This window comes from Camelus ferus, chromosome 8 (genome assembly GCF_009834535.1).
Source record: "Camelus ferus isolate YT-003-E chromosome 8, BCGSAC_Cfer_1.0, whole genome shotgun sequence".
Classification (NCBI taxonomy): domain Eukaryota; kingdom Metazoa; phylum Chordata; class Mammalia; order Artiodactyla; family Camelidae; genus Camelus; species Camelus ferus.
This window is the reverse complement of record NC_045703.1, coordinates 8,426,957-8,449,716: the sequence shown is the minus strand read 5'-3', so window position 1 is coordinate 8,449,716 and position 22,760 is coordinate 8,426,957. Positions and strand designations below refer to the sequence as shown.

General features: G+C 37.6%; 1 protein-coding gene across 1 annotated transcript in view; it reads left to right on the top strand.

Annotated features, from left to right (window-relative positions):
• Positions 1-22,760, top strand: part of RIMS1 (regulating synaptic membrane exocytosis 1) — a 448,078-nt gene that overhangs the window by 268,642 nt on the left and 156,676 nt on the right. Inside the window, 2 exon segments of the mRNA XM_032484440.1 lie at positions 21,267-21,334; positions 21,928-22,038. Of these exon segments, the coding sequence (XP_032340331.1) occupies positions 21,267-21,334; positions 21,928-22,038 (179 nt within the window).

Genomic DNA, 22,760 nt, shown 5'->3' with positions numbered 1-22,760 from the left:
CTGGGGCCCGGGGACACCACTTTGTTAGCCCTTCCAATTGGACACAAACCTACCTTTAACGCTCCCTCTGTATCCATTTTTCTGGTGTAAATATCCCTGGTGTGTGTCAGGTAGGATGCGATTTTGTTCCATTTTCTCAACAGAGCAAAGTGGCCAGCTACCAACTCTTACCATCAGCCTTTTTCTCTGAAAGAGATGGTTCCATTTGCAATATGGCCCAAGAGATTGTAAGATGATTAATCATATTTGTGATTTATTTTCTTGCATAGTCGCCAAGTTGAGAAAGATGTAACAGTTAGAAGGTCAAAGTTCTCTGAAAATAAGGGCAAACAATACCTGCTTGCTAGTTGTGCATGAGTTTTGTGTGTAGTCAGTGTATTCTGTGCTGTGCGATCTCATGTTAATACAAAGAATGATAAATATATGACAAATTGGAGTCATTCTTAGTGGGAAATCAGTCCCAAACTGGAAGTTTGGGGCACTTTTTCTAAATAATGGATCCTGAGTTCTTGGGAGAGAGCTGAAACCTTTGTGCACACATAGGTTTTGACCTCGACTCCAATACAAGGTCAGTCGTATATGTGAAGCACGCTCAAAACCACAGTTAATGTTTGGTTGTATCTGTTGTCTCCTAAGAGAAATTAGTCTGCTGGTCTTTGAGTGGCTGTGGAATCCTAGCTGAGTGGGAGGCTACAAAAACACATAACCCCAGAGAGGGATACAGGTGGCTCAAAATGGACAAAGTGGTAGAAATTTTTTAAATCAGGGAATATTGTTAATACAAATTTCTGAGTTGACGTATGAAAATAGGATTTCTTCCTACTTACATGTGGACAGTGGCCTCAGTGAAGAACACTCGTTACTGCGTTTGGGGTCTCAGAGGATGTGGTACCCAGATGTAAGTGAAAGGGTCTTTTAAAATAAGGTCAACGTTTATGTACATGTATTTTTCTTTTTCAGATTCTTTTCCATTGTATATTACTACAGGAAATGGAATATAGTTCCCTGGGCTACCCTGTAGGTCCTTGTTGCTTATCTATTTTATAGATAGTAATGAGTATGTATAACTGATTCGCTTTGCTGTACACATGAAACTGGCATTGTAAATCTATTATACTTCAATAAAAAACAAGAATTAAAAAAAGTAAGGTCAACATTAGCCCCCTCTGATAGTGATTGTCTGTTTTGATTCTGTGATTGCAAAAGCTGTGTGTGCTGTCTCAGAGACTGCGCTTGGTTTATCAAGCATCTTTTGTTAGAAATATAATTTGCTGACCATATCAGGCACTGAAGAGAATTACACCAAGTTAATATAAATTTATCAGACTGGAATGAGGGATAGATACTAGATTGCTAGCATTCACCAATTTTTCTTTTTTTATTATTATTTTTGGGGGGAGTTAATTAGGCTTCCTTATTTATTTGTTAAATGGAGGTACTGAGGATTGAACCCAGGACCTCAGTGCATGCTAAGCACGCACTCTACCACTGAGCTGTACCCTCCCCGCTGATTACTAGCATTCATATGATTTTATAACTTGAAATAAACCCATTCCAGATGATAAGTGAGAAAAAAAGAAATATCTCAAAGCTCAGGCTCCGTCATAGCCACATGCAGGGTATTTAGAAAGAGGTTTAATTCAATTGGCTTTTCGCCTCCACAGCCTGTGAGTTCCATAGATTCTTACATTTCAATCAGATGCAATTACAGGGTGTCAGTTTCTGCTCAGGGAGATGAGCACGTGGGTCATGGAGAGTGTTGGCTCTCTGGTCGCTGGCTCTCATCGTATATGTGTTGGTCCAGCAGCTTCTCATCCAAACCCTGATATCCCTATGTCTTCTGACAGCATGTGATGAGAAAGAGACAAATTTGAGCAAGTGTAAGGTTAGCCCCGTTCGCGGGTCTGGAGAATCCTCACTGGCTCCAGGTGCCCAAAATGGAAGTGGGTTATGGTAGGCCCCTCCTGTCTCACCGGTTTTCCACACTGGATCACCGGCATTTTAACAAAAACTGCCACAATTTAGAGGTAATCTACCGAAATAATCACAGTAGCTCCTGCCAGCTGGGGTGTAGTGAAAAGTTTGCAGGTGGGTCTCCAAGTCAAACAAAGCCAAGGTCAAATCCCAGCTTTGCCAGTTATAAACCATGTGACCTTGGGGCAAAGTAATTAGCTTCTCTGAGCCTCACCTGTAATATGGGTTAAATACTATTGATTTTGCCGTATGCCTGTGAACAATAAATGAATTAAATAAAATCAGCCTGCTAAGCACAATATTTGGCACAGACTCATTCAACTAATGCTCATTTCCTTTTCTCTTTTCAACCAGTAACAGTTTGGCCAATTTTTTTATGCAAACCAGTTTATTAAAGCATACTTGGAAGTTTGGGGAAAAGGAAACAAAAAGTAAAGACTCTGAGACAAGAAATATATTTTTTTAAAGGAAAAAATGTTCAAATTAGTTACTTTGTTTCAGACTGATATATTTTGCACTTGATTTGGTGATGATGAGATGATTCACGGTTCACTATTGATATTTTTTCTTATCCAGTAATTATTTTTGACAAGTCTCTATAATTTAAGTAAACACAGTGCATTTAGTTTAAATAAATAAAATGTGGTTCTTCATTCTTTTCTTCAATATAATTTGGTCGTTGCATTTTCTAAAACAAACTAGAAGCAGCTTACCCCTACTTTTTGGTAGTATTCGCTAGTAGCTCAGAGAAGTGTATCATCATTCATTGTTGTTTCTGGAAATTGAATAATGTACCGTGATAAAAATGGAATTGGAGGAGTAACGATTTCAAATCAACTCATTTGTTGTTACCTTGTTGTTATTTTGTTGTGTAACACATGGTACAGGGTGGTTAAGTTATAGGAGACCTCATGAGAGGGCAGTGATTCTGTGTCTCAGTGAGAAGGATCTCGTGGACTCTGAACTCCAATCATCAGAGACCCGCATCTTTGAAAGTATGGGAACTCTGAGCACCGCCCCCCGCCCCCAGCTCCCTGGCAATCCCAGACTGGCTTGTCCTTTTGCCTCCCTGAGACGAGCCCCACATCGGCACCAGGCCAGCCGTCCGTCCCAGCACAGCCTGAAGAAGCACTTTGTCCTGTTCCCAGCAGTCCCTCCTGCTCTCTGGTTCACAGTCCCCTGTGCCCAGTGTAGTCATTGGCTGAGTAAGCGCTCTCGGACAGGGGACCGCAGAGGAAGTGACCTGTCACCTGGGGGTTGGCAGGACCACTGCCAGTGAGTGAGGATGAGATCAGACCATTCCAGGTGAGCCTTCTGGGGTCCACGAGCCAGAAGGGGTCTTGCTGGCCTTTGTTATGTTTGCCCCTGGAGAGCTCCTGAAATGTCACCGGGGGGTTGGGGGTGGGGATGAAAGGAGGAGCTTTTGAAGCTTCCTCCTGGGTCTCAGGGACCACTGCATTTCACGTCTCTGCCTGCAGGAAGGTAGCATCTTCTATGCGTTGTTTCAGGAAAGGGTTAATGAAGGGACCTACCGGAGCTATGGTGTTTGCTCCAGTGGGAACTTCTTTCCTCTAGCATAGATGGATGCGATGATCAGTGAGATCTGTACACTGCAGAGCTCTGTTTTGATGACAGCAGCACTTATGGCCTTGTTTAGTGCCACTGTTGTATAACGTTGGACACTGCAGGCTTTTTTTTTTTTTTTTTTTTGGTTGGGGGGGTTTCGATTTAGAATGCAGGGACCACAGGGAATTTTATTTAAAATTTCTTGCGCATTTCGGTGGATTTTTTTTATTGCGTTCTGGATGTGCTGCCTTTGCTAGCTAGAATTTAGTGGTTTGATGCCAACAGCTTTTATTTAACCCCTCTGACGGCTGCTGTTATGTTTGTGGGTTTCTGCAGTTTCTACGACTTCATACGTTGCCCTCAGGAACAGGTAAACTAACCTCTCCAATGCATCTTATGCATATGCACATGTCTAAAATTAATGGGCTATATTGTTTAATTATCCAAAGGGGAAGATAGCCAAATGCTTCATTTAGATTCTAACTATCTGTGGAGAAGAAGGAATATTTTGTTTTGAATATGGAAATGACACAAATGTATTATCATTTTAGAATGCAGTAGTGATTGTCTAGTTGCATTGTATGAAGTTTCTTTCCTGTTTCAGCTTTTAAATGAATATCTGAAGTGTATGTTTAGTTGTCTATGATTTAGTATTTAACTCTCAACTTGATATGTGGAAAACATACAGTTAATCCAGAAAGGATGTAGGTTCCTTCTCTGATTGACCGAAAAGAGTTGTTTTCCCTGCTTACTGAATTTTACCTAAGTTAGAAGGCTTCATAGCTTAATCTTCTCAAAAACAGAAAGGCATCAGTTTATGTAGAGATTGTTATTTTGAAGTCTTGAGACAAAGACTGCTGAGGCTTGGTTTCCCCTGACCGACAGCCCTGATTTTAGAGCACAGCACCGAAATGCCTGTGTTTCTGTGTGACGTTAAGCTGTAGACTAAAAGGAAAACTGCTCAGAGAGGGGGAACAGAGAACCCAGACAGAAAGAAGGGACGCAAAACACAGTCCTCTGGGTCAGAGATTCAAGTGTGCGACCTTGGGTGACAGAGTGACTAACCCCTCTGCCCTTGAGTCTGCTCTGCCAATTTGATAAAGGACTCTGCTGTTATTCTCAGTGGGAGTGGCATAGCGTTTTTCAGGTGCTCAAGATCATCTGAAGATTTCTGTGCCCAAAAAGACCCTCCTGCTAAATGTGTAAGGGTATACAGTTTTCTGGGTAAGGGGAAGCAGTAGAGTTCTTTGAGTTTTTCCTTTCCTTCACAGTGTTTTAGCAGCTAAGGCTGTTTTGAAAGGGAGATGGTGGCTCTTTTATGTTAAACTGGTAAATCTTCTTGGCTCCGTTGGAACTCTTTTGCCAAATGGGCGTTGAGTGAGTTTGAGGTGTCCTGAGGGCACCTGCTGGCATACTGCCCGCCTTGGGAGGAGCCAGAGCATCCCGGGTCCTGCCGCACCGGATGAGGTGCAGGGAGGATGCTGGATGCAGAGATCCGAGCTCTCCTCCTGCTCAGGTCCAGGTGCTGGGAGGGCATGGAGGGAGGCTCCTGCCTGCTGTTCTCAGCAGACGACTTTCCAGAGGTCCACTTTCCGCTGAGGGCAAGTGTAAGATCCAAGAAGACGCTTCCATCCCCTCCCCCCTGGTGAAAGTGTGAATGGGATGGCTGCCCGTCCATGGGTCTAGACGAACTAAACGTGTTTTCGGGAGAATAGAAGGATTTTATTATCAATTGAGCTGTGTGCTTGCAGAGTGGCTAATCATTGCTGGAGATCAAGACCGTGAGTCTGGTGTTCAAGGTCATAGTCACTGGGTCTTGGTGACAGACAGCTACCTTTAGGAGGGGAAGGTGGAAGCCGTGGTGGTCCCCTCTCCCACCTACCTGTGCCTGAGTAATGAGAGATGCCCAGTGGGATCAACTTCTCTATGGAGCTCTGAGGAACCAGGCTGCCTGATTTATTGTCTCTACACATGCACATAGGAGGGTGATAGGTTTATTAGTAAAATAGTTCTCCATCATGCAGAAGATGGTCCGCTCAAGCCTCTTCTGGCTTTCTGTCTTTACATGACGTTGTTAGTCATTGCACATGACTGGAAAGCTCTCTAGGAGAAGGAGATGTTTTCATTTTCAGGTTTGGCCTGGGGATGTTCCTGAGGAGAGTTCTGTTAGAGGAGTGAAGGAAGTCATTTGGGAAACAAAGACAAAATAAATCTCAGTGAACTAGCACATATTATCTTCTTCCCCACACTTCTCCAGGGAATCCACACACTTTAATAAATAAATACTTTCTGGTCTCAAATTTCTAAGTCCAGGGAGATTGGGAAGTTATATATCAACCCAGAGAAATCAATGAAAGAATTAGTGATTATCTTATAAATATGATCATATTAATAATTAAGAAGACTTTTACAGTACATAGTGTCTTGCCTGTAGATTGCAGGATAGTGACATGGGTTTAGGTTTTGGACAGCTTGCTTGAAGTAAGCCATCTTTGGTCATTACTCATATAAGGAGTTGGTCAATTTGTTGTAGAAATGTAACCCCGCATTTTGAATGCCTAGTTAATTTAAATCGGTTGTTTCAAGGAAGGTTCTATATGAGTTGTATAAGTTTTCAAGACCTGGGAGATAAATTCTGACAAATTCTAAACATTGAACAAATTTTTAAGCTGACTTCAGGAAAGGGAAGCATATTGATTGTAATAGATGGTGGGTTCTAACACATTTTCAATAGAATAACATTCGTCATGTATTTTAGACTGACTGAAAGCTTTTGAAGTCTTTTTGGTAGCAAGAAGCTGTGAACCTTGCAATAATTTTTTGCCTTTTTTCTCTTTTTTTTTTTCTAGAGAATGCTTAGGCCTGGAAGCTTCTTCTTAACTTCTAAGCAGGTCCAAATTGGAACTTTTTTTTTTATTATCCACTTTGAGGTTTTTCTTTTATTTCAACATTTTTATTTATGTTTTGTGCTTTTATTTATGATTTACATTTATTTAAGATTGATGTTTTCTAATAACCTATTTAGGTTATATGAAGTTTATTATTTTTTCCTGCATTTTCCCTTTTAGCAAATGGCATTAAATTCAAGGCATGCTTCAGGGAGCAGTGACTCATGTATATATAGTGTTTGTCTTCCCTCTTGACATTAAAGGCTTTTAAGAATATGATTTACTAGAGTCTTGAAAGCTCACAAAAGTGCTTTCTAACATGAATCCCCTTGCCCTCAGTATGAAATCACAAAGCTCATTTTCTCTGAGTATAGTTTCTTCATTTCCTAAGTGTCTAGCTTATATGGGGGATCTTGGTAAAAGCCCACCACTGAGGCTGAGGACCTGAGGGACAGGACAATTCTGGTGGGGCAGCAAGGCACTCTAGCAGGGTCCCAGCCCGAGTCACTCCATCCAGACTCTTGAATCATTTCTTCTTAATTTGGAGAGAGATCATGGGCCCTTCAGGGAAATAAAGGAAGCAGTAGGCTCTCTACAGGAAAGTCCTTATGCACGCCAAATTTTACATACAATTTTAAAGAGTATATTGACCCCCTAAATCTAATTGGTGATGACATGAGACGTTCTTCGAGAAGGTACATTTCAAGGACATCATACACCAATTGTCCAAAAGGGCCTTCGATATGGAATGATCCTCATTATCATGTAAGAAGTCTTATTTTTAACTGGGTTCTTCTGAGCTTTTCATCACTCAGGCCTTGCCTCAGTCAAGGCCGCCGGAAAGGGCTCACGAAAACCAGGTTCTAAACTTGCCTTAGCGATCACAAGAACAAAGTATTTGACACTCAGGGGCAGAATAAGTTCTGCCTGCTGGAAGGCAACCTGTTTCTTTTAGGTCAGTGAATAAAATGAATAAAGGTCAGTGAATAAACCCAAGGTCCTCCAACCATGGTGGGAGGCAGGCAGGACCCCACCCCCGGGTTCTAGCTGAGGCCAGCAGGGTCACTGCCCCGGGAGACCCTGGCCCCACTCAGGGTGGGTGTGAGGCCTCAGGCCCCACCTGAAAAGACCTGCTTCAGAGTGATCTTGCCTAACAAAACTTAATTGCCATTTGATATCTTCCTGAGCTGCATTATTTCACGTCATAGTGAAAAAAATCCATCCCAAGCTTAACGCTCTATAAGGTAAAGAAATGATTAGATGCATTGAGGTAAGTGAAGGGATTAGGGGTGACTGAAAATTCAAATCTAACATAAGTGTTTCATTTAGATGAGTAGAGGCTGCACTTTACCTGGGCTGAAATTATTTCACCAGCACTTGAAGGGGTGGCTAGGGCTGGTTTCTGCTCAGAGTGGTGTATCAGAGATTTTTTAAAAACTTTTTTTATTGAAGTATAGTTGGTTTACAATGTTGGGTTAATTTCTGTTGGCCAGCATAGTGATTCATTTATACACATATATATTCCTTTTCATATTCTTTTTCATTATAGTTTATTATAAGATACTGAGTATAGTTCCCTGTGCTGTACAGTAGGAACTTGTTGTCTATCTATTTTATATATAGTAGTTAGTATATGCAAATCCCGAACTCCCAATTTATCCCTCCACCCCCCAAAGACAGAAGAGACTAGGATTTCTTGTTCTGACAGTAGGCTTCTTTGATATTACGTTGTGATTCCCTTACTTCAGAGGCTAGTCTGGTTCTAGACTGGACTTAGAATTATAGAAATCCCTATTTAAGGGTTGTTTTCATCTATGAGATTTTACTGCAATCAGAGATATTCCATGAAGGCAGGAAAGTGATAGAATGATTGAGCATAAAATAAATGCGTCCAGAATATCAGTGTAATCTAAAAGACCCTTTTGAGGATTGGCGAGAAAGCCGTGTTTTGTAGAGAGGATAAGGCACTCTCTTTGGAGTTTTTGCTTAAAGTTACCCCTTTCGAGTTTGTGCTACAGAATCTTTCAACAGCCTGTCCCTAGTCCCCACCAGCCCTGGCTGGCTTTACAAAGCTAAATTGTGCTGGGTACGTTTTTCGTTGATGTAAAATGTGAGGCAATGATAATTTCACTGAACAAAGACTGTAGTAGGTCCAGATATATGTGTGTGTGTGTATCTGTGGGTGTGTGGGTTTTTGTTTTTGTTTTTGTTTTTGTTTTTGTTTTTGTTTTTTGTCCTCAGAACTATTAGTGCATCACTTTAGACGAAAGAACTGTCGAAATTCTTGGTAACAAATGAAATTATAAAAGGGGCTAGCAAGATGTTGGCTTTCAACGTTTTTATCTTTTTTCCACAGTGAAAAATGAGAAGTAGCCCAGTAGCCCAGCAAGAGTAATAGAGTTTTTCATTTGAAAAATAAAAAGAATTTGGCAGCTAGAATTCAGTTGCAACAGTTATCTTAATGCAAGTTCTTTCCAATATATTTCAAATATGAATAATAAGGCATTTATACCTAAAAGTAAATGCTGCTTACAGTCTTGTTGGGTAGAAAGAAAATGAGGTGGAGTTCAGGAGATGTTATTGAATGACTCATTTTAAAGTGGAGATGAGCCTTTAATTGGATTTAAAGTATATATAAAATACATGTCTTTATATTTTAGGAAAGGTTAAGGTTAACTGTGATTTTTCTCTTAATATTGGAACTATTATGATCAGTATAATAATCTGGTATTTCTTGTAGGTTCTATCCATTTCTCCAGTTCATTCTTGTTGTGATCAGTAAGGCATTTTTGCTAAAATTTAGGTATGTTTATATGGAAATCAGCTGTGGCATAATGATCTTATGTTGTTAAGATCATTGGAGTTATTTGATCAACCTTAGATGTGCTCATGCTTATTGGGAGAAATTATTAAAAGATATTTACTGTGTTTGTGAATGACATCACTCTATGTCTTAATTAAGAAAGATTAGTTATGGATTTATAAAAGTTGCACTAGAAAACACATGTGAAAACTCATTTTAACATTGAAATAACATTCAATTTCATCTTTTTCGTAAATTGAAGAGTAATTTCAATTTTCAGATTGAACGTCACTGAAAATTTTAGGTGTCCGTGCTAACAGTATTCAGTTTCCATTTTTTCACCAAATGTCTGTTAATTTCACAATTTGTTTCAGTTGCACAGTCAGTCCCCTAGAAAAGATAGTTTTGTTTGCTTTGCTTTGTTCTTACTTGAGAGAGGTTACCTTTGGTCAAGAATGTTTAGACGACAGTGCAACCCCTTTGTGTATAGGGCGTTGTACAAAGAGCAGTTAACCTATTTTTCCCACTTTTTTGTATCCACAACATGTCCAAGTATAACAAAGAGAGAAAATAAATAATATTTATTATGGTGCATGGAATCTTTACTTTAATACATACTAAATCTAAAGCAGTGTTTGATAAACTGTCACTACGTGTTTCTGTTTTCTGTAGTGTTGATGAATAACGATTTAATTCTGGAAATGTAAAAACGGAGCTTTAAAATCCATCAATCTGCATAAGCTGAATTTTCCAATATGCAAAATATTTGCCAATCACCTTGCTGTTACTGACACTGTTCGTTTACGTTATTTCAGTTAAACTCTCTCTCGTCAGAATCGTACGTGGCTCTTTTTTTGTTGTTTTAAAGCAAAGAGGCTGAAAAGAGGACTTCATCCTATTTTCATAAAATTTTCGGTGCCATAAAGTAATTCTTTTAGTTGTTGCCTAATGGAGATTGTTATCACATCAGTCTATTATCTTGCCCGTTCATACGATTATGATCTCAGAACTCCTCACAGTATGAAAGTGTTGAGGGCAGGTAGAGCCTTATCAATTGGCTTGATTTGTTTTTGTGCTTTTATTTAAGTTTTCCTGTCCCCTTCCCTGTGAATTTTTATTGCTGTCAGTGTGCTTGTCTCTACCAACCTCTTTTCTTGTTCAGTATGTGCATCTTCAGTGGTCCTGTGGAGCTGAATGCCAGGGACACTTTCTTGTGATTGTGACAGTAAAATTAGAAGTGAAGGCCTTCTGGGTTTTTGATGGAATTAAAGTCTAGGAGCTCAGATTTCTGATATTGGTCTTTTTGTGTGTGTGTGTGTATGTTTGTTTTTGGATATTGGTTTTTGCTAGAAGAGAAGCCTTTTTCACTTGCTTTCCAGCCTTTGACAAGATTCCCAAATTGGGCACAATAATTTGCTGTTTACTGAACACTGACTGCTGTCTAGGCTACAGATAAGCTACCATCTTACATCAATGGCATTTTAGTTATTTCTCATCTCACCATTATTAGAGATATGTCGAGATCAATGGATGGAAAAATCTATATTTTAATGAAAACAGAGTTTACAATAAATATATTAAATAATATATTTTGTGCATATTTGTTCAGTTTTATTTTATTTCCTACTTTAAAATCCACCTGCATACCAAAAGTGACTTAACATTTCCACCAAAATGTAAAAATATAGCCATACAGAATAAGTTAAAAGGAAAAGAAAAGATCAGTGAAGGAAAGTAAGGGTAGAACATTTAGCCTATAAGTTTCACCATAAACAATATACATGTGCTTTGAGAAAAATGTCATTAGTGAAAAATCTACAACATCCATATCATATAAGGTAAACCAGTTAAGTGCATGCTGATTTTTTTTTTCTGATACTGACAGGCAGAGGTATGTTTCTTAGGTGTCGTTTCCTAGAGAAGATAATCAGTAGCAGCAGTGTGATCTGTGTGACGATCTGTGCAATTAATATGTTGAAGGACGATACAGTAATAGGACAGTGGGGGCTCGGAGGGGAAGGGACCATGTGGAATAGAGTGCAGTCCGGGTATATGGCTGTCTGGTGGTCCACATTAATTCAGAGTTAGATGTTAGAATATTTAACTTGATTTACTGCACATCCCTTACAAAGCCCTCTCTCTCTATTATTGCTTTAAGTTAAACATTTCACAAATATCCAGGGACAGTGTACTCCAGAATATGTCCCCTCTGATGTGTGCTTGGCTAGATCAGTGCAGCTGGGTGAGTCCTGAATTTAAGCATCCCCCACATGGGCATAAGGCTGCCCCGCATTCCCCAGGGGAACCCCATTCATCTCAAGACAGCACCTGTGACCAGCCAGGAAACCATGTAGAGAACTTTTAAGGCATCCTGGTTTTTTAAAGACATCTTGATTTTTTAATGTAACAGGTTTTGATATGAGAATTTAACCTAAGAGGAATATATTTTGAAATTATTATACTGGAAATGTAATTTTAGACTCATTTACCCAAATCTTAAATATTTAGGGACTCTGGAAGAAAATTCCTTTCCTGTGTCAGTGGGTTACTGAGTCCAGACTCGTTCTGCTGGCTGCAAGCAGGCCAATAAATCCGAAGTCGAGGTGTTGAGGCAAGGAATAAGAAAGCCAGCAGACTGAGAAGATGGGGGACTAAAGTGCCAGAGAACCATCTTCCCCGACTTAGAATTCAGGCTTCTTTTATATTAAAAAGAGGAGAGGGTGTGGTTGGTTGTTGCAGACTTCTTGGTGTCAGAATCCTTTGATCTTGCAGCTGTCCACGTGGGTCAGGTCGTGATGTCCCTGTAAACCTCCAACAAGACAAATGTTACTCTCTGTTCTGCAACTTTTTAATGTCTATATAATGGGAAAGTGTTATGCACTTAAAGGTCAGAGCCTGGAGAATGGGCTGTCCTGTCTATTTCAAGCTATAGGCAATATTCTATTTTTTTCTCCTTTTTTTTTTTTTTTTGAGGAGGGAGGTAATTAGATTTATTCGTTTATTTATTTATTTAGAAGCGGTTCTGGGAATTGAACCTTGTGCGTGCCAAGCATGACTCTACCGCTTGAACTATACCACCTCCCCCCCAGGCTACATTCTTTTACAAAGGTGCAGAACCAGCTGGACTAAGCCCTGGAAACAGAGCCCAGGGTTAGAGCCAAAGGAACGGATCTAATATGGAGTCACATTTGTTCCTCCCTATTGTAAGTAGGTTAGTTTCTGACCAACCCGAACTTAGTTTGCTTTGTGATGAGCAGGGCGTGTATTGTGCACCTGCATTTGTGGGTTTGTTTCTTTTCCTCCATTTCCCTTGTGCTTTCTTGCTTGCATCACTTGCCCCTCCCATCTGGAGCAGGAGCATGGTTGAAAGGTCATCCCTTTGGACAGCTTGACCACTGGGGCCCTGCAGCGGGGGATCTAGGCCAGTGACCTTGCAGCGTTATGCAACCTGGTTACTTGTGGCTATCATTTTGAAGGTTGTGAATATGGGTACTTAGCAGTTTTCTCTAGAATAACAGTGAGGCATAAAATATTCTCCAAATTTCTATGCCTACCAACTTCCCACTGCCAGTTGAGGAATCTCCAACTTAAAAAAAGTCCTATAACACATATATAAATTATTTGTTTGGAGAGCCAAAATAAAAACAAAGACAAACAAATGGCAAAATAAAACAAAAACGAAAAGAGGAAAAACAAACAATACTTACAGTAACGTACTCTGATGGAGCTCTGGTTTTAAAACACCTGTCTGTTACCAACATGTTTGCTAGGGGTGAATTTACTTTCTACTATTCTATAGCTTAATAATATATTTTTAAATGACAAATGGCATCAGTCCCTCATAAGTACTTCCGTTTTGTTCTGTATACCCTTCAAATTCATCTTTTTTATTATTCTCATTATTTATACATCACTAAAACCAGATAATGTAGTCACCTCCATATTTTTCATTTCTGTGTCTTTGGGATGCAAAGGCAGGTAGAAATCGGACATTCAGCCTTATTGCAAGTTAATATTGGGTTGCTAGTGTCACCTGGGTGTGAGGTATGGATAAAGACTCATGTTCTTCTTGATCAAAGATATTCACATCGAGAGTGCTTTCTTGTAATGTCTCTGCTGTGAAGTTGCCCGGCGCTACAGCTTCTTAAACCTGTAGTTAATATCCAGTCCCCAAACAATGAAAACAAGTAAACCCCAATTTTTTCCACAGGGTTTCCTGGCTGGTTATTCCGAGACTTTGCAGTGACAGCCGTTCTCCCACGTGAATGGAGTACTCAGTGTCAATGTGGAAGCCTGGTCAGTTGCAAAGTTGCAGTAAAATACTTCCCTCCTGCCTGTAGCACTTCCCAAAGTCTTATGATGAAGGGTCCTTATATTGGAAAAAAGAAAAAAAAAGTGTCCCTGAGATGGTTAGTTTTGTGACTTGCTCTCCTGGGTACCGACTGTTCTTTCCGTATGTAGATTCTGGGGAAGAAATTTCTCTGTCCTGAGACCTCAGCCCATGTTTACATGTGAAATGCACTATTCTCTAGACTGTTAGATGTGGAAATCTTTTTGCCTTTCATCAGTGACCTTAGATCTTTCTTCAGATACATATTTATTGTTATTTATATGGATGATAAATATACCCTGCTCTAGGTTTCCTGAACACCCTGAACATACTTATTTTTATTATTCTAAGGCACAAAGGGGTATGTGTGTGTATGTGTGTGTGTGTGTGTGTGTGTGTGTGTATGTGTGTGTGTGTTTTGTCTTGGTGGTGGTTGTTCTAAACTTCTGGAAATTTTAATTTACAGACTTCTTCTGAGGCCTGTAACATCAGGTGAATGTGGACATAGAAAAGTAAGGACATCACTGTTGTGGGGGTATTTCTGAAACTTGAAATGTCACAGACTTTCCAATATATAACTTTATATAACTTTTAACACTAGGAAATATCAAACTGATGACTACTGTTTACTATCTCAAATAGCTTTTTATTTCTCAATATCTTTTGGCCTATTTAAAGTAAACCCACAAAATTTTCTGTGCTTTCTCAAAGACCCCATCATCCAGAGTGACCCTATTACATGTTTAAATTTATAGTTGTTTTCTTAAAACCATCAATCTTGTTATTATTTAGATTACTTTGTTAAGAATAAAAAGTAATATTAGAAAGTTAGGAATCTTATGTCCTATTAGAATATAAATATTATATTAGACTATAAATATTAAAATATATTCCATAACTAATGTCTGTACCAAATCTTTTTTAAGCCATAATACCAGTTGGTTTCAAAGGAATATTTTGGGGGATATCTTGAGTCATCAGAAAAGAAGATATGAAGAGAAAAAATAGCCTGCTTATTTACTGATATGGAAAAATTCAGCCACAAATATTTTGCTTATACATGAAAAGTGCTTTGTTTTCACACATAAAAATATGACCATATGAAAAAATGGGAAAATGTTTATTTTCAGATGAAGGGTACGTTGTGCAGCCTGATCAAATTAATCACTTCACAGTCCCAATGAATCCTTTCAGATGTTTTTGGTTAGGTTAATCTGTGTACATCTCGATGTATAGATAACCTCACTGTAAAAGTCACCATTCTCTTGACCACTCAGGCTCCCATCAGCTCTGTGGGAATTAACGGGGAAAATTTCTTCTACTGTTTCTGTGTAGGATGGTTCTTTTTCTCATTTAATCATTGAGATTAAAGAAATATTCCTTCCTTCTGATCACTTGAGCATCTGTTTTATACCAGGCCAGTTAATGATTTTTATAAACGGAATGACTTTACCATTTTTCTGAGCCCATTTCAAGTCATCTTTTGGAAGGATTTCTGATACGACATCTATTTTAGTGTTGATGGCTGTTTAACTATCGATCTGATCTCTAACACCTGTGATTTCATATTCCTGATCTTGATTTTGTAATCATACAATAAGATCTATTTCTAAAGTCCTTTACAGTTTACAAGACTGGTGAATCTCATTCAATCCGCATGAAACTTTTGTGAGAAAGTGGCATTGTCCCTGTTTTACAGAAAAGGATGAGGAGAATGGAAATGAAAGGATGTTACTGGGGGTGGGGGTATAGCTCAGTTGGTAGAGCGCATGCTGAGCATGCATGAGGTACTTGGTTCAATTCCCAGTACCTCCATTTGAAAAAGAAAAAAAAAAAATAGAGAAACCAAAATGAAAGGATGTTATTGAGAGAATTCACCTAATATGGCAGTTAGGATTAGAGTCCAAGTCTCCAGCTTCGAGTACAGTGCTCTTTTTATACAATAGCTGGTTTTTATGTTTTATTAAAAAAACACACAATTATAAATATTAGGTAACATAATACTGTTAATAGAGAAATTAAAATGTAGTGAGGTTCTCTAATTACTCAAGGTTCCAGAAAAGTAAATTGTGGGGCAGAAAAAAAATTAGTATTATTTTATTACGATGTTAGAATCAACAAAGTTATTATTATCGGAAATCCTTTTCAGTGTATATTTTTACGAATCAACAAATACTTATCAATATTATTATTGGAAATCCTTTTCAGCATATATTTTTGTAAATTGACAAATACTTATCCATGTTTTTATTGGAAATCCTTTTCAGTGTATATTTTTACACTCTCATGACAACTTGCATTTCTGTGGTGCTTTATAGTTTATACAGAAGTTTCACGCACATTATCTTCTCCTACCCTTGAAGGAACAGTTGCATGCTGTGGGATTTATTATCTCCCAAGTCAAGGGATTATCAGAATCACTGAATGGGCTCAGAGTTCAGCCAGAAATGTTGATACTGAGGTTCACATAAATGCTTCTTGGAATTGTCTGGTGGTAGGGTTGACATTCTAAAAGTTAGCTCTCAAATTCACCAAACAATACGTACAACCAGAGAGGTATCACCTCTGCGAAATATGTTTACAAAATTCTCCTTTCCCAGGCCAGCTCGAGCCTTCTTTCCTGTCCTCTAAGGTTATAAATCAGAGACACAGAAGCATAGATCCTCAAGCAAATCTTTCTCTAGAGGTAATGCAACTCTGGAGGTTCTATTAAGTATAAGTAATTTCTGAAAGCAAAATTCTTGATATCTGATTTACTTAATCAATAATAGTATGTATTTACTTGAATACTTGAATAATAGTATGTATTTATATCACATTAATATACCAGAGAGAGAGAGACAGTGATATTGTTGGTTCCAGGATAAAAACAGAGCAACATGTGGACCAATGGGAATTTTGAGAATGAAATTTCTAAGGTGCATTTGTAGAACAGCCACTTCTAATAAATCTCTTAGAGTTGGAGATAACATAATTCTTCCAAGGAATGACCCTTTGTGTGTGTGCCCTGGGCCAACATCAAAAACTGGAATTTAAGTCATTTAGGATTATTGAAGAGGTTTTTGCTGAAGACCAATAGCTTGGAGATGCCTCTAACCCTGCCTCAGGCCTTGCGTCCAAGGGGCACAAATCTGCTACTTAATTATTCATTGTTTGCCATCAAATTGTGGTGTGAACATTGGTGTGGATTTTGCATGAAATCACCAAAAAGTATTTGAGGACCCAAAGTTTTATGTGCTAGGAACTTGTACTGACAGGAATTCAATTGTGAATGACAATTCAGTGATTTTGCATCTGTACACATAGTATTTATTATTTCACAGATTATATGGTTAATGATTAAATTTAACAAGTTTATGTTCCCATTTTATTTTAATGCCTAGATAATAAGTCATATTAAATAATGTTTCTTGTCCCTGACTGTTAAATTAGGTAAAATTAAGCTTTCTAAGGCTCTGCTGTATAGCAAATTATTGCTGACTGATTCCAGAGTTATCTCTGTTATTAAATATAATTTAGGGGTGGAACTGAACATATGTGCCCTTTAGAGGCATAAAACTCTCCAAAATAAACTTCTACAATACGGGAAAACTATTTCAAAGTGGCATTTTCACTGTATTAATCGGAAGTTAATATTTTTACCTCAATTCTTAGGCTTCACATGTTATTTCCCATCTATGAAAAGAATGCGCTTGTAAAATATTAAAATGAATTAAAATGTATGAATGTTTTTATCATATTATAACCAAAGCAATATTTGTTATTTATTAACTCATGTGCCGATCACAGTACTCAGTGTTAAAATACCCTGCCTGGTCTCAAATTAAAAACTCAGTCTCAGAACTGAGTTGGCTTTTATGTATACACTACAGATAGACGTACAATAAACATGTTTTTGCCTAGTAGTTTTAATTTGTGTGCTGTGCTGTAACAAAGTACCTTAGGATTCCTCTAATTTCATTCAGTCTCAACACACATCCTGCTATAGAAGATAAACAAAAATAAAAGAGGAAAAATGTAAAGGGGTATAGGAGGCTCTGGAAGGATAATTCTTCTGATCTTTGGTCCATGGTTTTTATCATTTTTTGAATGGTAACAGCCTGTTCCATAAAGGAACGAACAGTTTGTTTTTTGAGATGACAAGTAGCAGAATTACGGATATGAATTAGAAATTGTGCAGAGTTACTGTGAGTCAGTCTTGAACTTGGTTTGAGTCCCATCTCTTATCATCCATTATAATGATGTTAAAATACGCTGTATATTTCTCCTGGCAATAGAGTAGTCCAGATTTTCTAACACTTCAAGATTTTGGTGTTGATAACTTTTCCTTTACTCTTTACCCACTGGATATACATCCCACTTGGTCGAATGTAAATGTTATGTAAATAGTTAAATAGATATTGAATTGTGAAATTAGAGCAATGGTTTTCTCCTTACAATTTTAATATACTCACACACAATCATGCATGTGTATTATTTAGGAGATATTTTTGTTCATTGACTCTGATTGGTCTTACTGGAACCCATCCAATGTGCTTTGACATTAGAGATCATAAGATACAAAAATTTAAATCACAGACATGCATATTTATGCATGTTATATGTAGCATATAAGATAATTCTCTTGACAGAAAGCTCATGTGTCATTTAGCTGACTTTTCTTTGTGCAGTGAAAGCTGTGTGCTTAATGACGAAGTTTAATTAACCTGCTTTTTCACAAAGGATAGGATGAAAGTCTGTTTTTAAAGTCATCACAAAAAATAATGCTCAAATTATAACATTTCTTTGGATATTTATAAACTTGAGCCATTTCGGTAAACTGAAGCATCTGATTGATGTACTTCCTGCATCGAAATGAATGATAATAGTAAATTTGATTCCTTTATAATTATATTGGACATTAGAACCAAAATGCTTTTTGTACCAATTCCATAAGCAAATACCATGAATTTATCATTTTGTAGCTATGCCACCAGGCAATCAATATCTTTAATCACCCATTAAGAAAGTAATCAAGAAAAATGTTTTATATTAATGAAATACTAGGTTCTGAATATTTTAGGAGGAAGTTTTGTTGTGTCACTTATTCTGTCGATAGGAGAGAAATGTGTCTTACAAGGAAATTAGAGTACTTAAAAAGTGAATAATATTAAAAACAAGGAAAGAAGAAACAAATACAGTCTAAAACTACATATGTAGATCTTTGAATTTATTTTTTGTCAATCTCTAAGCAAACATGTTATATATTTTTAAAATTTTATTAATTTTGAAGGCAGTAATTAGATATATCTATGTATTTATTTATTTTAATGGAAGTATTGGGGATTGAACCCAGGACCTCATGCATGCTAAGCACGCGCTCTACCAGTGAGCTATACCCTCCCCGCAAAAATGTCATATTTTAGTGGTTGATAATGAAGCCAGTGCTAGGAAAACTGTTAAAGACTGTTCAGAATGTGATGGAAGTGTAACTGTATACTAACATATATGCAAATGTTATTGTGTGCTGAAATACTTAATGTCTTTTTTACATATGCATTTATTAGTAATTCTTAGTAGATTTCTGCCATGCTATGCATGACCAAAAACGAAGATCAGAGTTTTTAAAGTTGTAAAATCTGTAGCATCCATAAAGCCATTGTCAGAACTAATGTTAGAATTAATTCCAACTGCACACTGGAAGGCCAGGCAAACTACATATACATTAATACTACATAAACCAATTAATTTAGACTCCATTCAAGATCGTTACCCTCCAAAGCTTGTAAATGATAGAATACCACTGCATGAAAGTGGTGTTTTCATAATAAAGTGTGCTCAGTACCATTATGGAGTTGCACGAGAAATACCAGCTTTGGTTCTTTGCCTGCAAGGAGCACTTTCTGCACAGCAGACACGTGTGTCTAGATATGAGGGGCGGGAGGGTGAGCTGAGAGGGAGTCCCCAGGAGTCCAGTTCCCAAGATCTAAGGCAGCTCCCAAAGGAGGTGATGAGCTGTTTTCTCAAAGCCTTTAAAACAAGAAGGCTTGTTGTTGTTTCTTTATCCTTAAAGACTTCTCCAAGCAGCTTCCAACTTCATGACTCCTTTTTCTTCTTCAAGCCCCACAGATATTTCTGGTTCTATTCATTTGTCACAGGATTTCGGAAGGAATCTGCATTTAAGGAGTCATCAGACCTTATGACTAGGTATATGAAATTCTAGGAAGAAAGCCTCATAAATTGCAATAATCTTTTGAATGACATTGGTAGTTACTACTTAGTAGTAACTTCCGTTTTATTATAATGATAAATAGTTTTTCTTTCAAGAGGAACAGTGTCGGAATACTAAAAACAAGGCAGCTTTAAAAATAATCAGTTTCACAAAGAAACTAAAGGGAAAAAAACCACGCCTTTTACAACTTTCCTTATATTCCATTAGCTAAGGTGGTCCAGAAAAATACTAGAAATCTATCATTGGCACGAAGCCGTGTCTGTGTTTTAAAGTATGTGATTTTGAGAGCAATATGGAGTAAATGTTTACAGCATATAGTTTCTGCTAATGCAATTTTCTAAAATTCACCCCTTCACAGAATATACCGCTGTTATCTACATGACATAGTTGAAGAAAATGTTAGTGTTTCTTTTCATATATATATAGAGAGAGAGAGCATTCTCCTTCAACTTGTGTAAGATATTATGCAGAAGGAAAACAGAATCAGCTACAAAGAAATTGAAGGACTTTTTTGTGTCTGCAGATTTTACACATTTGTCATTTTCTATTGTATTTCTTGCACAGTGCCTGCAATTGCCATTTTGGTCATCCACATAAAATTCTTCACTTATGACCTTCACAGACATCAGCCAAACATATTTTCCCAACAGTGAAACATCTAACATGCTTTATTCACTCACCTAATTTTTTTTCCTCTCAGGATCCCTGGGGAGAAAAAAAAATTTCACTGACTTAATCTGATGTTGAAAATGTAAAAGGTCACTTGCTCTCACGTGGTTACCCACTTTGACCTCTCCTCCTATACTATCTTCGATGCTGCTTTTACGCTCTATTTTTTCTTTTATTTTAGACTTTCTTTAGCATTGTATTTTTAAGCCAAAAAAATCAAAATGGAAAGTTCCTAAATTCATGCTGACAAAGTTAGGATTTTTTAAAAAGTCTTTTTTGGGACTTTAGTGGCATTGAACACTCCGTCATTTGTAGGTGGTCTCTTGCTCAAAGTTATTCTTGAAATTTAATTTTCAACACCGTGTCCTAAAAATGGGTGTCTGGTTGTTCAGCTAATGAGGGAAGAAAGTCGAGAGCAAGGGATAATTTTGAAGATATGATGTGGTTGGGAAGAGTCGTAGGGGACACACTAAATTTTCACACTTGGCTCAAGGATACAGTCTTAGCCAGTATCGCTGGACGTCAGGCTGGGCGTTGGCGCGGACAGAGCTTCGAGGGGAGGTGGGTGTGTCTACCTAGTTCTTCCCATACTTTTTCCACATGCCTCGACTGAGAGTGAGAGATAACCCGCCCGTTGCACGAAGTGCGTTTGTAACACATGTTCATTCCGGGGATGCAGGGCAGGTGTCTGTCGTTCTGAGATGTACACACGCAAGATGATGACATGTGTAACCCTTTACTTTGTAGACTGAAGAGGTCGCTCTTAAAGTGACACATCCGCCCCTGGAAAGCCGTTACCCTTTTCATTCTTTTCCTCTTGTGCAGGTGATTTGGATTATTACTGGTTGGATCCTGCCACGTGGCATAGCCGGGAAACATCACCTATTAGTTCGGTAAGCATCTGGGGAAGGAGGATTTGGGAGCCCAGGGAACCTGTGTGCCCTTTGCCATCCTGTGTCTGATAAGTGATCAATAGTAATCTTATTCTGCTCCATTGTGTATTCTGTGAGAGAAAATACTGATTCATTTAAGACAGTACAGTTGGGAAGAAAAACAGTTATCACTGAATATTTATGACAAATTTTAAAATAAGTAAAAGCAAGTATTAAATAATGACTGTGTGTAAATGAGATAGTTTTTGGTTAGTGACACCAACATTAATAATAACTCAACACGCAGAATTGGTCCTATTTATATGTAAGCTGATATATTTTAAATTTTCAATTAATTTCACTTTGGAACCGTATTTCAGAGATGCATTTAGTTGCTGACTACTTTTAGAACTATTTAGTATAGTAAGTGCCTATTGCAAATGAAATATAGCTGTAAATGAAAATTGTTCTAAGCCAAGGATAGAGCCCCCCAGAATAAAGAATTCCCTCTAGAGTGTCTTTTACCTGAGGAAATCACATCATGCTGCAACCAATAATTCTGTCTCTGTAGGAAGAAAACAGCTTATCTTTTTATCTTCATTCATGTTTTAAAGCATCCTGTAACCTGGCAGCCATCTAAAGAGGGCGACCGTTTAATTGGACGTGTTATTCTTAACAAGAGAACGACCATGCCCAAGGAATCAGGTGCATTGCTAGGTCTGAAAGTAAGTATGCTGGCTTCTAATGCTTCTTGAAGGGTGAATTATATAGCATGGACTGCATTCAACAAAGTTTCTCGCAATGATTTTTTTTTTTTTTTGCATTCTTTTTAATTGAAGTATGGTCAGTTTACAATGTTGTGTCAATTTCTGGTGTACAGCATAATGTTTCAGTCATACATATACATACATATATTAGTTTTTATATTCTTTCTCCTGGAGATTGTCATCCTAAGTGAAGTAAAACAGAAAGGGAAAGAAAAATACTATATGATATTGCTTAGATGTAGAATCTTAAAAAAAAAAAAAAGACACAAATGAACTTATTTACAAAACTGACAATGATTTTTAAACCTCCTTTTCTCCTCTTCTAGTGAATATATCTTGTTAATACGTTAATGTCTTATGGTATAATTAGTATTTTAATCTGGGTAATATTTTTAAATCATTTTGTTAAAATGGCATACAGATGTATTTGACAACTGCAATAAAATATTAAAAAAACTAAAGAATTTGAATATAAAGTTCAAGGACAATTTTTACATTAAAATAGCTTTAATGGAAGGCAGTAAAGTTAGATAATATGGACCTCATAATTTTATTATATCTTGACAAGCAACATAAAACATTATTAAAGAGATTGTTTCCTAAGGGCAGTGGAATTTATGGTAATATCAAAACAGTAAAATGTATCTTTTAAAATACTAACTGAGTTCTAACAGATATAA